The sequence below is a fragment of the Suncus etruscus genome, chromosome 15, assembly GCF_024139225.1.
Source record: "Suncus etruscus isolate mSunEtr1 chromosome 15, mSunEtr1.pri.cur, whole genome shotgun sequence".
Lineage (NCBI taxonomy): Eukaryota > Metazoa > Chordata > Mammalia > Eulipotyphla > Soricidae > Suncus > Suncus etruscus.
Window position 1 is genome coordinate 7,342,340 of NC_064862.1, and position 14,672 is coordinate 7,357,011.

The window sequence follows — 14,672 nt, forward strand, 5'->3', positions numbered from 1 at the left end:
GAAGTTTGAAGTTCTTATTTTTTGGTGGTGGTGGTGACACACTTGATGGCCCGTCTCAGGGCTGACTCTTGTCTTTTGGCTCAGGGCTTACCTCTTGTTTGGGTGCCAGGGGATCCAGACTGGCGTTGGCTGTATGCAAGGCAAGCTGGGTGTCTTTCCCAACACAGCTTAAGTTCTTATTAACAATTTGCTTATCCTGTGCTAAACCGTGCATATGACAGCTGTTGAGAGACTTGAAGGGACTTGTATCAATGAGCAGCTGGTCATACTTAGCTGTTTTTCAAAGACCTTCCTACTTATTATCTTCCATAATTTTTTTTTTTTGTGTTTTTTGGGTCACACCCAGCAGTGCTCAGGGGTTACTCCTGGCTCCATGCTCAGAAATTGCTCCTGGCAGGCACGGGGGACCATATGGAATGCCGGGATTCGAACTGATGACCTTCTGCATGAAAGGCAAACACCTTACCTCCATGTTATCTCTCCGGCCCCGTCTTCCATAATTTCTAATAAGACAAACCTTGGTGTCTAGGGTAGCTAAAATAGGGTTCTAACTAAGTGAAAGCTATTTAGAAAAATTATTCATTGGCCTGAAGGAGGATTTCCTTGTATTTTTGGAAAATGTGAAGTTTCTTTCTGTAGGCAGTTTACAGTAAACCAGCTAAAAACATGGTCTTTTAGGGGCTGGAGCAGAAGCACAGCAGTTGGCACGTGGCCAACCCTGGATGTACCCTGGTTCTATTCCCAGCAACTCCTATGGTATCCCAACCCTATCAGGAGCAATTTCTGAATGCAAAGCCAGGAGTAACCCTGAGCACCGCTGGATGTGACCCAACACAGCCCGCCCCCAAAATGCCTTTTAAATATTTTCTATGTAGTGTAGTCTACTTTAAAGTTTGAGGGTTTTTGTTGGTTTGGGTCTTGGCTTTTTGTGGGCACACCCAGTAGTACTCAGGGGTTACTCCTGGCTCTATGCGTTAGAAATCGCTCCTGACAGCTCAGGGGACCCATATGGGATGCCGGATTTGAACCACCGACCTTCTGCATGAAAGGCAAACGCCTTACCTCCCATGCTATCCTCTCCGACCCCGTTTGTTTGTTTTTGAGTCACACCCGCCAGTTCTCAGGGGTGGCACTCAGGGGGTTTCTTCTGGTTGTTTTCAAAAGTCCACTCCTGGCAGACTCGGGGGACCATATGAAGTGCGGGGATTCGAACCAGGCTTACGTCCTGGGTTGACCACATGCAAGGCAAACACCTTACTGCTGTGCTATCGTTCAGGCCCTAACGTTTGAGTTTTTAAAGCATTTGTTTTTGATCTATAATAACCTTTAGTCAAGTACCCCACATTTCCTTATATTTCACTTCTTTATAGTAATGATTAGAATGTCAAATCTAGTAAATTGGTCTTATCAGATTAGTGAAAATATCTGGGTGACTTAAAAAAGTGGTCTCAGTTCCATAATATATTCAGGTGAGAAACTTTTATGCTGTTTCAAGGAGCAGTTGTGTTGGTAGAAGAAATTCAGGGTTATCATTACTAAATCAATGTTTCCTGATTCAGTAGAAAAGGGAAAACTGGAAAAGCTAATGTCTTTTATGTGCAGTGTTACCGGTATTTTGTTATTGCTATAAATGTTTCCATCTACTTATTTTTGTGTATCTCTCTTGCCATTTGCTTTTTCTCCCAGTGTTTGGGAAAGAAGTCTCGCAAGTTTCAAAATTATGTGTCCTGCAGGTGACATTGAGTGTGTGTTGAAGCCAAGCAGGGAGGGCATGGCAGCATCCCGAATGGTGGTGACAGATTGCTGCAGTCACCTGTGCTAAGCCTACAAGTATTCATCCAATGATTAACTAGACATTAGTTGTTCACTAGTAGTGTAAAGGGAGCCAGCACCAACGGAGGGTTCTAAGGAGTCATTAGGTTAAATGCAAGGTTGGAGCTGAGTTTGTGCAATATTGTTTGCTATTGCAATGATAGAGTATCTTCTTTGCATGTGTGAGGAGGCCTTGTGTTCATTCCCTTGTATTGCCAGGTTGATTTTCCAGTACCCCAACAAGAACAACAAAATAACTTGTTAAAGGACTTGGTTAACAAAACCTTAAATCCCTTTTGAGGCTATATGGGTTGATATTTATTTGAAAGCCTTTGCCTTTCATGCTTTGTTTTAGGTATTTTTTGTAGTATTCAGGGGCTGTTCCCAATTCTGTTGGTGTAGGGGGTAAACAACGTGGAGTCAGGGACTCCAGACCTCCATGCAAAGCATGTATATGGTTTATCCGTTCAGCTGTCTCTCCAGCCCTTTTCTGTTTCTTTTCTTTTCTTTTTTCTTTTCTTTTTTTCTTTCTTTTTTTTTTTTTTTAACAATTTTGCTTACACGGATTATAGGAACATGTAAGCAATTATTTTGTAAAAGAACCAGACAAGTTAAGCTAAAATGGAACCATTTTTGTGTGGAAATAGTATTGCATGAATAGAAGACATACACATACAATTCACATGTATAAGGTTATATCTAATGATTGATATGCACACACAAATCATCTATGAATATATGTTCTAGTTGGCACTTACTAGGAACTTCTTGTTATTATTTCTTTAGCATACTTGAATACATATAACTTTCCCCAAGTAGTAAAAGTGGCTGTTGCCCTTGGCGAAGGCCAGTTGTGTTTGGTGTTTTGTTCTTCCCACTATAGGTAGATTGAGTTTTCTCAGTGATCCTGTGAGGGTGGAAGCTGAAGGATTCTGTAGTTGTCAGTAATAATGATACAGAAGCAGGTTCAAAATATGTGGCTCCATCTCACCAATTGTAGATGACATTTCATTGCCATTTTTTTCTCTGCCAGTCCTCATATATATGGTTTCAGAAGTCCTGGAACTCTCCTTTTCATATTAATTGAAATGAACTCTCAGGCTTGTTTGGGGAGAGAGGAGGGAAGAAGAGGAAGTAAAGGGATAAGAAATGCTGAGTGGAGACAAGACAGGGTCCCACTGAGAATGACAGTGCCCCAGGATTCCAGTCCATTAGAGAGAGAGAGAGAGAGAGAGAGAGAGAGAGAGAGAGAGAGAGAGAGAGAGAGAGAGAGCGCACCTAGTAGTAGAGGCATTTTCACCCTGAGTGGAGACAAGACAGGGTCCCACTGAGAATGACAGTGCCCCAGGATTCCAGTCCATTAGAGAGAGAGAGAGAGAGAGAGAGAGAGAGAGAGAGAGAGAGAGAGAGAGAGCACACCTAGTAGTAGAGGCATTTTCACCCTTTTGGATGAAGACGGTTTCTGGGTTGTGATGGGAGAAACTCAAGCACATTTACCTAGTGTTTTCACCAGTGTTCCCTGCATTCTCACCAGTGGGTGGGAGCAGGAAGGGAGGCACCTGCATGGACCAGGTACAGTCAGGAGGCCTTAGTAGATGCAACTGGCTGGCAGGGTGTGGAGCAAAAGGGCCCAGTTGAAGATGTATCTAAGAGAAAGGAGAAAGTGAAATCAGCTGAGACAGGGAGAGACATGGGCATAGTGGCAGGTTGAAGAGCAAAGGCTAGAGTTGAGGGAGCTGTAAAGAGGAGGACTGATGGATGGGGTATGTGGTGCTGGTGTGGAAGCCTTTTGCTGATGCCTCAGATGCTTCTCTAAGGAAGTGTAGTATTCAGAGTGGGCCAGAGCCCAAGCTCTTCTGCTTTTCCCTGCTATAAACACTCCTGGGCCCAGTGGGCCAGCTCTAACCTCTCCTCTCACATCACCTCTCTTCTCTCTTCCTGAAGGAGCTCCTGGGTTCTTCTTTGAATACAGACTTTAGTAGCCTTAGACAAAGCTGATTGGAAAATTAGAAGAAGTGGTGATGGATTTTTGTTTTAAGTTTTATATTCCCTTTGTTCTAAAGATAAAATGGTGTCCACAAATATCTGCATGATCATAAGTAATAGAGAAGCCAAATTATTAGTATTAGAGCTGTGCTGTTTAGTAAGATCATAGATGGCCTTGTGCTGATCTAAGAGTTATATGCTACTTGACTTCCAGGTTTTCACACCGGAGGGAAGAGGGTAGTAGAAATCAGGCACACTGTAGCAACTCTCAGATGAGATATATCAATACTGCTGCATACCAGCAGTGGCTCATGCTTGAATATGGTCGAATTAACACAAATTGCAGCACCAGCATCCATATGTTAAAAAACAGATGACACACCTTAGCCAATTATCAGACCATATCTTTTCATAAATAAAAGGAATTCATTTTGGCCTGCTTCACAGCATTGAGGTTCAGGCTGGGTTGGAAAGATCACTCAACAGGCTAGAGCTTGTGCTTTATATTCAGGGAACCTGGTTTCACCCCTGAGCACCATTCTTGAGCATTACTAGGTGTGTGGTAGCCCCCAAACAAGAGCAGTAAAATGAGAGAAAGGTGACTTTCCCAAGTAGCAGTCATACTTGTGAACTAGCACTTGTTCTGCAGAACTATGAACCTACAGGCCAGTAGTTTTGTGATCTGCTTTATTAAGAAAATGTGTCTTGTTCAGGAGCCACAAACCAAGTGCCCAAGGGTCCTGATATTTGAGTCTATAGCAACAGTTTCTCCTCATCCATGGTTCTGCTTCCTGATATCTGTTCCCCATGGTCAGCTGGCATGTGGAGATACTCTACATTTATAATGTTTTGAGGTAGTTCAACAAGCTGAGTGTAAGCTTTGTTGATATGATCCCTGACATCACATGCTACCCCCCTCAGCACCTCAGCGCCGGGAATGACCCCCCAAACACCCAGCCATTTTGAGAGTGACACTTCCATAACATCTATTACAGTGAATTGTTATAATCATTAAAGTTATCATAGGTATATTGATGAAGGAGAAAACTTTGATAGGTTTAGTATTCTGCTGTTTTTTTGTATCGATGGGGTTATTTGTATCCATATGGATAAGGGGGGCTGCTGGCTGGCATGGAGCTAAGTCTTGTCCACGATGCAACAACAAAGCATTTGGACTTATATTTTAGAGCAGTAGCACTGTGCTGGTTTAATAGAATACACTGAAAGTCAAATTGCCTCACTGGAATGCTCATATAGAAGATTATCATCTGTGAAATTTTTTTGTGCAAGTGGTTTCTCTCATGCATGAGCTGTATGTGACTGACCCTGGTTTGCTCCCCTACACTTCATGGTCCTCTTTGATCATCACCAGGTTTAATGATTGCGAAGGCCACTGCACACTGCTGGGGTATCCTAGGCTTAAGCAGCATCCCACACTCTGGTCCTTGCATTGAACCACAGACCAACTTGAGCTCCTAGAATGCCATTTAGTAGGTATCCCCTGCAAATGTTCCTTTCAGTTGAGATTGGGAAGCTGCACTGGTGTGCAGTCTGGGTTGTGTTTTCTTCTCCTACCTGGTTTGGCAGACGATTCATATTGCTGGGTAATCATGAAGCCATGTATGTACTTTGCTGTTGGGCAGGGGGAGAAGTAAGGAAAGTCATTTATCACTGTAGCTGAGGCTAGTGGAAATCCAGATAATGGGGAAGAGGTTGGGTTCTGCTGTGATCTTTGGCCTTCTGCAGGCACCATTTTGGGCCCACCAGGAGAAAAGAAGCAAACCAATATTTTGGAAATGTTATTTTAACTTAGGTGGCAATCACATATGAAACATGTGAATTAGAAACTGACACTTTTATTTCAGTTACATATATATGTATATATATATATATACACATACCACACCCATGCTTGCATACACATATAAGTAAACACATATACACTTAACCTAGAGTTTTGTTCTTATGATGCTGTGATTTGGTTCCCAAATTACTGGACTTGCCTTTCTTCAGAGTGAGTGTATATAGTACCACTAGTGATGTTCACCTTCAACATCAAGACCTTCAACATCCAAATCTCTAAGTGAGAAATATGTTGATTCAACATTTTCTTGTACACTGTGAACTTATTTCATTTTTATTTTAATTTTGGTCATACCTGCATATTCTCAGGACTTACTCCTCAGAAATTACTCCTGATAGGGCGTGGGGGACCACACAGGGTGCTGGGGATCAAATCTAGGTTGGTGGTGTATAAGGTAAGTAGTACCCTACCTGCTATACTATACATGGTTCTGTGTGAACTTCTTATATGCACTTTTAATTATACAAGTTTTGTACAATGGCACATTCTTCATATTTTGTACAAAATTTCAGTGGATACATTCTCGTCAATTATGTATCAAACAGTTCCATGTTTTCAAAGCTAGCAGGTTAACTGAACGATGAAAATGCTTCCCCCCAATGACACCAGCAACATATGGCATTGTTACAGGGATAATTGTTTATCAAAAATTCTATAGTATTTATGTTATTTAATAGTTAAATATTTTAATTTAAATATTTAGCTCTCAGGGCTAGAGCAATAGTACAGTGGATAGGGTACTTGCTTTGCATGTGGCAAGTGGGGGTTCAATCCCTAGCATCCCATATGGCCCCCTGAGCACCACCAGGAGTTATGCCTGAGTGCAGAGCCAGGACTAATCCCTGAACATGCTAGATGTGGTCCCCAAACCAAAAGCCAAAAACCTTTAGCTTTCTAAATTTTTATCTAAGTGTATGAGTACTGCTGTTTAAAAGATATCTGAAAATGACATATGTGATATATGTGATAAGTACATGATGCTGTATCATGCTATCAATTGATGAGCTATGACAGTTATTAAAGATAATATTTTTTTTTTGGTTTTTGGGTCACACCCAGGAGCTCTCAGGGGTTACTCCTGGCTCTATACTCAGAAATCGCTCCTGGCAGGCTCAGGGGACCATATAGGATGCCGGGATTTGAATCACCAACCTTCTGCATGCAAAGCAAACACCCTACTTCTATGCTATCTCTCTGCCCCTATTAAAGATAATATTGATATTAAAAAGTATCAGTACTGCAGAAATATCACAACAGACTACAGACGTAGGTCTCCTGAGGATGCTTTCCCCACATCCTTCCTCTCATTTGTTGTGTAAAATTCTTAAATGATTTAAGTCTTTCAGAAACACAGTCTAAATCAAATGTGTCATGGCTTATGAATTCCTGTTGCCTAGTCTTAGACAAACAATTTGAAGTAACTCTGTGTTGTCAGCACGCAGGCTGCAGTGGTGGGGAGAAAACTGGGGACATTAGTGGAGGGCATGTCACAATGGTAGTGATACTGGTGTTGGAGCATCTAATATCTGAAACTGTATTATGGACTACTTGGTAAATCACAGTGTTATAATATAAAAAGGAAAATGCACAAAAAATAAAAGTAACAAGTTGCTTTTTTGTAATCTTGACAGAATTACACTTTAAAAGGTTAGCAGTAGGGAATTCGGAAGGTCATCTTTTTTCTTCTGCTTCTCTAATTCAATCCGTAAATATTTAGTGGATTGTTTCTTGCATGTGGCTCTGCTTAATTTGTTGTGCAGTTCTTGCCACTGTTTCCCTAGTGAGGATGATCAGTTATGTCTTTGTGACTTCATTCTAAATGCACTTAAACTCCTTTGTTTTTTTAAATCAAGTATTATAAAGTGACAGGGCTTTCAGTGGTAACTATTATATTTAAACATTATTTATTATGTGCTGGATACTGACTGGTTAACCTGCCTTAATGGCACCTGTAATTTTCATGGCATCTTTTGGCAGTAGGCATGATAATGCTCATCATTTCCTGGGTAGAGAACAATAAGCCCAGGGAAGTTAAGTAACTTGTTAAGAGTTCTCAGACCAAGAAGTCGCAGAGTTGAAACTGGAGAGGACTCTGTGTTAGGGACTTCTTTCATACTTTGAGGCTCCTGTTCTTCAGAAATAGAGATGTGATTAATCCCATGACCAAAAGAATTACCTTCTAGAAGAGATCCATGTAATGAAACAACTCCCAAACCCCTAAAACTCATATTTGGCAACTGAGAAGGAGGATAGACTTGACTGCTGAGTTTGAGGAAGTGCAGGGAGGTACCCCACCCTCACTTCCGCAAACTCAGCCTACTTGAGTCTCTTCTTCCTGTAAAAAGCAGCCAGGGGAACGTTCACATGCTTTTCTTAAGACAATGCTAAGGGCAAAGGAGCTATTTCTCCTTGGGCTTCTCGCCTCTGGCAGGCTCTCCACTGTCTAGACTCATTTTCTGAGGATATATGTGACACAGGCTCTTGCTTTGAGTGCAGGATTCCCTTCATCCCTTTCTCATTAAAGGTTTTGAATGGTTCTGTCTGTATTCTGGTATTTTCAATGGGATTGCTCTACTTTTACTGCTTCCCTTTCCCTTCACTGAGTTGTTTCTGCAGAGACGAGTTTTCTTACTGCTTGCTAGGATTTGTCCCCGTGATTTGCGTACTTGCAGGGGGCAACCAATTTTAGTGGGGTGCTTGTAGTGAATGATTGAACCTCCAGATTGCTCTCAGGCTCGGAGGTGGTGCTGGGATCCAATGCTCCAATTCACTAGCTTCATATTTGCAAAGGAGGTGCTCCGCTGTAGAACTCTTCCCTGGCCCTGTGGCGGCTGCTTCTAATAAGATCCAGGACTTTTGTAAATTTAGGAGAAAGCTCTTAGAAAGCAATCGGATATGTTCCTGTAATGCTGCTAATTTGTCATGAATGTAAATTTGAGTGACACCAGTGCTGTTCCTTTTAGTTTATGAAACATTCCTATGTTTCAGTGAATTGTGTTGGGAAATTGAAACAGTATGGTCTGATTGATTTTCTAATTACCTATTCAATGTCCAAAATATTGATTAGAGAAAATAGGAAATCTATTGATTTCCTATTTGATTCCTTTGCTTTTAGTTGGGGTGGTAAGACCAAATAGAAAAAGATAAAGATTAGGAAGCAGATAGAAAATGATGGTAGACGTAGCAGAGAATCATCCTGTAGTGTGCTCCCACATATATTCCAGGTGAACAGGGCTCTGACTGCCTGAGTCCCCCCTCCCTTCTTTCTTCCCTCCCCTCCCTCCTTCCTTTGACTCAGTGTGAGATAAACAGTTACAAAGTTGTTCATGATTGAGTTACAGTAATACAGTGTCCAACACTCTTCATCAGTGCACGTTTCCCGCCATTAGTGTTTCCAGTTTCCCTCCTGCCCTTTTCTTTACAGTTGGGGTCACGCCTTCGAACCATCCAATCCCGTGGTAGCAGAGTTGGTGCCCAAACTCTCTTTCAGTCTTCCTATTTGCCATCCCAGAGTAAAGAGTTGGGGGATGACTAAGGAGAGATATAAGATGGAACCGAGCCTTGAAAGAAACCCTGTTTGTGTACCAGAGGCCAGTTCCTGGCAGCCTCCTGAGGAGACTGCACAAAGAGGGCTCTACACAGTTCCCAGGACTTACCTGCTTCTGCCATTTTCCTGAGGAGCCTGCCTCCTCGGGAGCCGCTCTCAGGTGGAGGTGTGGAAGTGGGTGAGGTGCCTGGTGCACGCGGTTTGCTGTTAAACTAGTTAGTGGCCTCAGAGTTTCCTCTTGGGGCTGGCCACAAGATGCCAGCAGAGGGACCACCTTGCTCACAAGTAGGGCTGGCTAGAGTGGGAGCGCACAAAGCAGGAAAGTCTTCCTGATGATTCTGGATGCCGGTGGGGCTGCTCTAGCCACACCTCTGAGGTCTCTGCATCTGCACCTCTGAAAGCTCCCAGTGCAGCTCGCCAATTTCCTGCCCCAAAGGCCTGGTGTGTAGGAAGTGCTCAGAATTGGTTAAAGGACACATTTGCGGTTTGAGGCAAAAGATAAGAAGAGGATTGTATGTACATGCTGAGTGAAATAAGTCAGAGGGAGAGAGATAGACGCAGAATAGTGTCACTCATCTATGGGTTTTAAGAAAAATAAAAGACATTTTTACAGTAATTCCCAGAGACAAAACAGAGGAGGGCTGGAAGGTCCAGCTCATGACAAAAAATGATGAGTGCAGTTAGAGAAATAACTACATTGAGAATATCATCACAATGTGAATGAATGAGGGGAAAAAAAAGCCTGTCTGGAGTACAGGCGGGGTGAGGTGTGGAGGAGGGAGATTTGGGACATTGGTGGTGGGAATGTTGCACCAGTCAAGGGGGCTGTTCTTTACATGACTGAAACCCTACTACAATAATATTGGTAATCAAGGTGTTTAAATAAAGATAATTAATTTAAAAAAATAGGATTTTCCCCTCTCTTGGCCTGCCTTTCTTTAATGTGAAAGTATTTGATGAATACCAAGTCAGTGTCAACACTTAAATGTGAACATTTTTAGATAGTGTGAATTCAAAGGTAGAGTTAGGCCATTCTTGACCTGGATGTCCTGCGTTAATATCATTTTGGCTACTGTCACTTTTTCTGTCCTGTTCTTCTAGGCTGTTTCCTCTGAAGGGCTAGAGATAAAGACAACTGAACTTTGCTTAATCGACTGATTAGCACTTTAAAGGACAAGAAAGGTCACTACCCAGGTGAAAGCAGTTAATTTACTCAGCCCTTCAAACTTTTGTTGAATGGGCCTCAGTAAATTAGCATGGTGTCTCTCTCTCTCTCTCTCTCTCTCTCTCTCTCTCTCTCTCTCTCTCTCTCTCTCTCTCTCTCTCTCTCTTTCTCTCTCTCTCTTTCTCTCTCTCTCTCTTTCTCTCTCTCTCTCTCTCTCTCTCTCTCTTTCTCTCTCTCTCTTTCTCTCTCTCTCTCTCTCCCCCTCTCCCCCCCTTACTTGTGCTTTGCTGTCATGTGCAGTTTCACATGCCATTGTCAATGATTTCTTTTTAGTATAACTTTATTCAGCACTTGATTTGTGCAAGATCTGGGCTCAGTTCTGTCAGGAACATAAAGATGAGTAAGCAATGTCCTCTCCTGAGTCATCATCTAGTGGGGATCACAATGCAGTCAAAATACAGGGTACAGGAGAGGAGTGGGTACAGAAGTGTTATGGTGGATCTTGAAGAAAGTGGAGTGGGGCCTGCTCTGAGGCACCCAAATATCAGTAATTTTTCTTCCTATACCTATGGTGTATATTGGGTTATTGTTTTTATTTTACACAGAGGACACTAACACAAAGAAAAGTAACTTGCCCTTCAGAGGTCTTCTGAAAATGTTAGGATACTGATGTCATAGAAATCCAAGGAATGCCAGCCTTGAAGCCTGTTGACTTCCTTAAGAGCTATGGTCTTAAGAGCTATGTGTCACTTGTCATTTGCTCTGAGGCCATTCTCTTTGTTGGTTTTCGGACCACTCCTTGGGGTGCTTGGGGCTTACTCAGGGATCAAACCTGTGGGTTTCCAGGGGATTGAACCTGGATTGGCTGCATGCAAGGCAAGAGTTCGAGCCACTGGAACCATTCTTGAACCGGCCTCTCTGGAACCATTCTTGAAGAGGACAGGCATGCATCAGTCTGTTTCCTATTTTATATAGTTTCAGGCTAACTTGATTTTTATTGTGACCTTCTGTCATATTCAGGATAACTTAAACCTTGTGAGAAAGGGCTTTTGGGAGCTCTCTTAGAGTTGTGTTTTTAAGTGGTTAGTAGCTTCTTTCTGTTTCCAAGTTCACTGATGTGGTTAATTGTTTTGTTTTGTTTTGCTCACACCTGGTGGCTCTCCAGGGTTACTCCTGGCTCTGTGCTCAGAAATTACTCCTGGCAGGCTTGGGAGACCATGTGGGATGCTGGGGATCGAACCTGGGTCAGCCACATGCAAGGCAAAGACCCTAACTGCTGTGCTCTGGCCCCACGGCACAATTCATTTCTAAAGGAATGTAGAACCACTTCTTAGGAAACCCTCATTCTATGCCATGACAGGCCCTGACACCGAGCTTAGTGCGCCCACCCCAAAGGGTTCGGATTTCTTAAGCTCGCCAGTGTGCTCACCCACAGATCACATACTCTCCATGGTTGGCACGGCATACCAGAGGAACGTGGTGTGTGTGTGTGTGTGGTGCTCATCGTGATTTCGGGGAGGCTGCCCTGCACCTCTGGTACGCACCCTGCTCTCCGCAGTGTCCCCCGCGCCAGCTCACTCTCTCCCCTTTGTGTCCTTCCTCCGCAGAGGCCCCCTGTGCCACACCCTTGATCTGCAGCTTCGGGAGGCCGGTGGACCTGGAGAAGGACGATTACCAGAAGGTGGTGTGCAACAACGAGCAGTGCCCGGGCAGCACCTGGATGCACCTGCAGTGCTTCTACGAGTGGGAGAGCAGCATCCTGGTCCAGTTCAACTGCATCGGCCGGGCCCGCAGCTGGAACGAGAAGCAGTGCCGCCAGAACATGTGGACCAAGAGGGGCTACGACCTGGCCTTCCGCTTCTGCTCCTGCCGCTGTGGCCAGGGCCACCTCAAGAAGGACACCGACTGGTACCAGGTGAAGCGCATGCAGGAGGAGAAGAAGAAGAAGGCGGGCGTGGAGAAGAACACCGGCCGGCCGCTGGGGGAGGCTGCTGGGGAGGAGGCCAAGAAGTGCCGGCCCCCAGCCAAGCCCCCCAAAGGCCTGGGCCACGACGGGGGCCCACGGCGGCATTCCCTGGACCGGCAGAACTCGCAGGAGAAGGGCTACGGCGGGACCCGCTCGCCCTGTGGCTCCCCCGGCCAGTCTCCCCCAGCCGGCTACTCCATCCTGGCCCCAGCCCACTTTGGGGGGCCCCGGGCCTCCCGCTACCTCGGGGAGTTCCTCAAGAACGCCATCCACCTGGAGCCCCACAAAAAGGCCCTGGGCGCAGGCCACATGTTCCGACACAGCCACCTGGACTATGGCCCGGCTGCAGCTGGCCTGTCGGGGCACCGGGGTGCCCACCTGGATGCCCCCATCCAGTTCCTGCGGCGCCTGGACCTCTCGGAGCTGCTGGCCCACATCCCCCGGCATAAGCTGAACACTTTCCATGTGCGCATGGAGGATGATGCCCAAGTGGGCCAGGGCGAGGACCTGCGCAAGTTCATCCTGGCCGCGCTCAGTGCCAGCCACCGGAACGTGGTCAACTGTGCCCTGTGCCACCGGGCGCTGCCCGTCTTCGAGCAGTTCCCGCTGGTGGATGGGACTCTGTTCTTGAGCCCATCGAGGCATGATGAGATCGAATACGATGTTCCTTGTCACCTCCAAGGTACAGAGGTGGTAGACACCCCCCCTCTGCATTTTGTGCCTAGCAGAGTGGCAGATGAGATGGGTCTGCTTTGAGCCAAGCTTTGGTGTCCCTTGCTTCTAAAACCTTCTAACATGGGGGCTCTGCCCTCAGACACTCCCTACCTCCCCTGTGCAGTGCTTGTGGGTGCCTTTATGATTCTGTTGTATACCAATTCCAAGAATCATTTTCTGATGGTCAGTTTTATGATGGTTGGAAGGATGGACTTGTCTGAGAGGGAATTGTGGAATCAGGCAACTCACTGGAAAGTGGCCATTGAAACTGGGTGAACTCCCCAGAAAGTTTTCTCTCTGATTTTCTCTCTGATCCTTCTGCATCTCAGTGTTTAGTGACGCGGGGCTTAGAGAGCCAAGGTGCTTTCAGCTGAGTTCATATTGACGTTATGAAAAATGAGGTTCTCAGAAGGAGGAATGAGGGGAACTGATCTGATTGCTCAGACATGACCGGGGTGCCTGCCCTACTAGGGGGCTTGCAGAGCATCCAGAGTTGGATGATATGCAATCTCAGTTTACATCCAACTGTTGCATTGATTTGCAGAGGACTTGTATGTGTGAACGCAGGACTAAGAGGCCCCATGGAAAAATGAAATGTCAACACTGATCTTCCCACCAACCCCAGCTAACTCATTTTTAAAGACAGTTTTATCTTAAGTGATGCCTTAGGGTTATCATCATCATTATCATTATTCCTTAGACTGTCATTATTTAAAAAACTGATATTTTCCCCCTCTAAATTTAGGTATTGCCCTTAGACTTGCTTAGTCAAATAGTTGACTGCTTTTATGCATTTCCTTGTTTTTCTTAGGATAATGTATCAATTTTTATGAATATTTAAAAATAATCTGGATCACATCTTGCAGGGACCACATGGAATCAGGGATCAAGCCCAGACCTCTCAGATGCAAAGCAAGTGCTTCAGCCCTTTTGAGCGCTCTCCCTGGCTCTTGATTAAATCCTTTGTGGCTTTTGCTGCTATAACTGCAAAAATTTAGTGCTGGATCAAGAAGTTTGATCTTTTTGATATAAAGTGCTATGTAGACATTTTGGTTTTTATTAACATTGTTAATTGCTTCACATTTTTGTTTCCCAAGCATTTTTAAAAACTGGTTACTCTCCAGTAGGTCTGCAAACCACCAGTTGAAAACCTTTCTACCTAATTTCCCCGATTCTGTTTTTGGGTCAGACATAGCAGCACTCAGGGCTTCCTCCTGGCTCTGTGCTTAGGAACCACTCCTGGTAGTGCCCAGGGGACCATATGTGATGCTAGAGGTTCTCATTTCGACTCTTTGATCAGAAAATGTATGAAACTTCTTTCTAGAAATTTTTTTTGTGGAACTTTTCATCTTATTGTACCTGTCCTGGTGCATTCAGTACCTTTTGTATTAATAGCCACCCCTTAGAAATTCTCTAATTGCTTTCCTGTTTCTTAATCTCTTTTCTAGATCCTATGTTTTATTTTTCTTGATTTATTACCTCAGTTTGTTAGAAAATATGCCCAGGAGCTGTCTGAGAAAACAAATGTTTTGAGACTCTGAAAGTCTGAGGATATCTCGATTCTGAGGCTTTTTAGACTTGATTATTGTTTGGCTGGGTATAGTCTTCTGAATAGCAA

The 14,672-nt window shown here is 44.3% G+C and overlaps 2 protein-coding genes across 2 annotated transcripts in view; one reads left to right on the forward strand and one right to left on the reverse strand.

The window, feature by feature from the left end:
• The window catches only part of CITED2 (Cbp/p300 interacting transactivator with Glu/Asp rich carboxy-terminal domain 2), a 1,046,546-nt gene that overhangs the window by 782,036 nt on the left and 249,838 nt on the right, over positions 1 to 14,672 (reverse strand). The gene's annotated exons all lie outside the window — the stretch shown is intronic.
• Positions 1 to 14,672, forward strand: part of HECA (hdc homolog, cell cycle regulator) — a 51,416-nt gene that overhangs the window by 27,321 nt on the left and 9,423 nt on the right. The window contains exon 2 of the mRNA XM_049788022.1: positions 11,982 to 13,022. Within this exon, the coding sequence (XP_049643979.1) occupies positions 11,982 to 13,022 (1,041 nt within the window). The remainder of the gene's footprint in view (positions 1 to 11,981; positions 13,023 to 14,672) is intronic.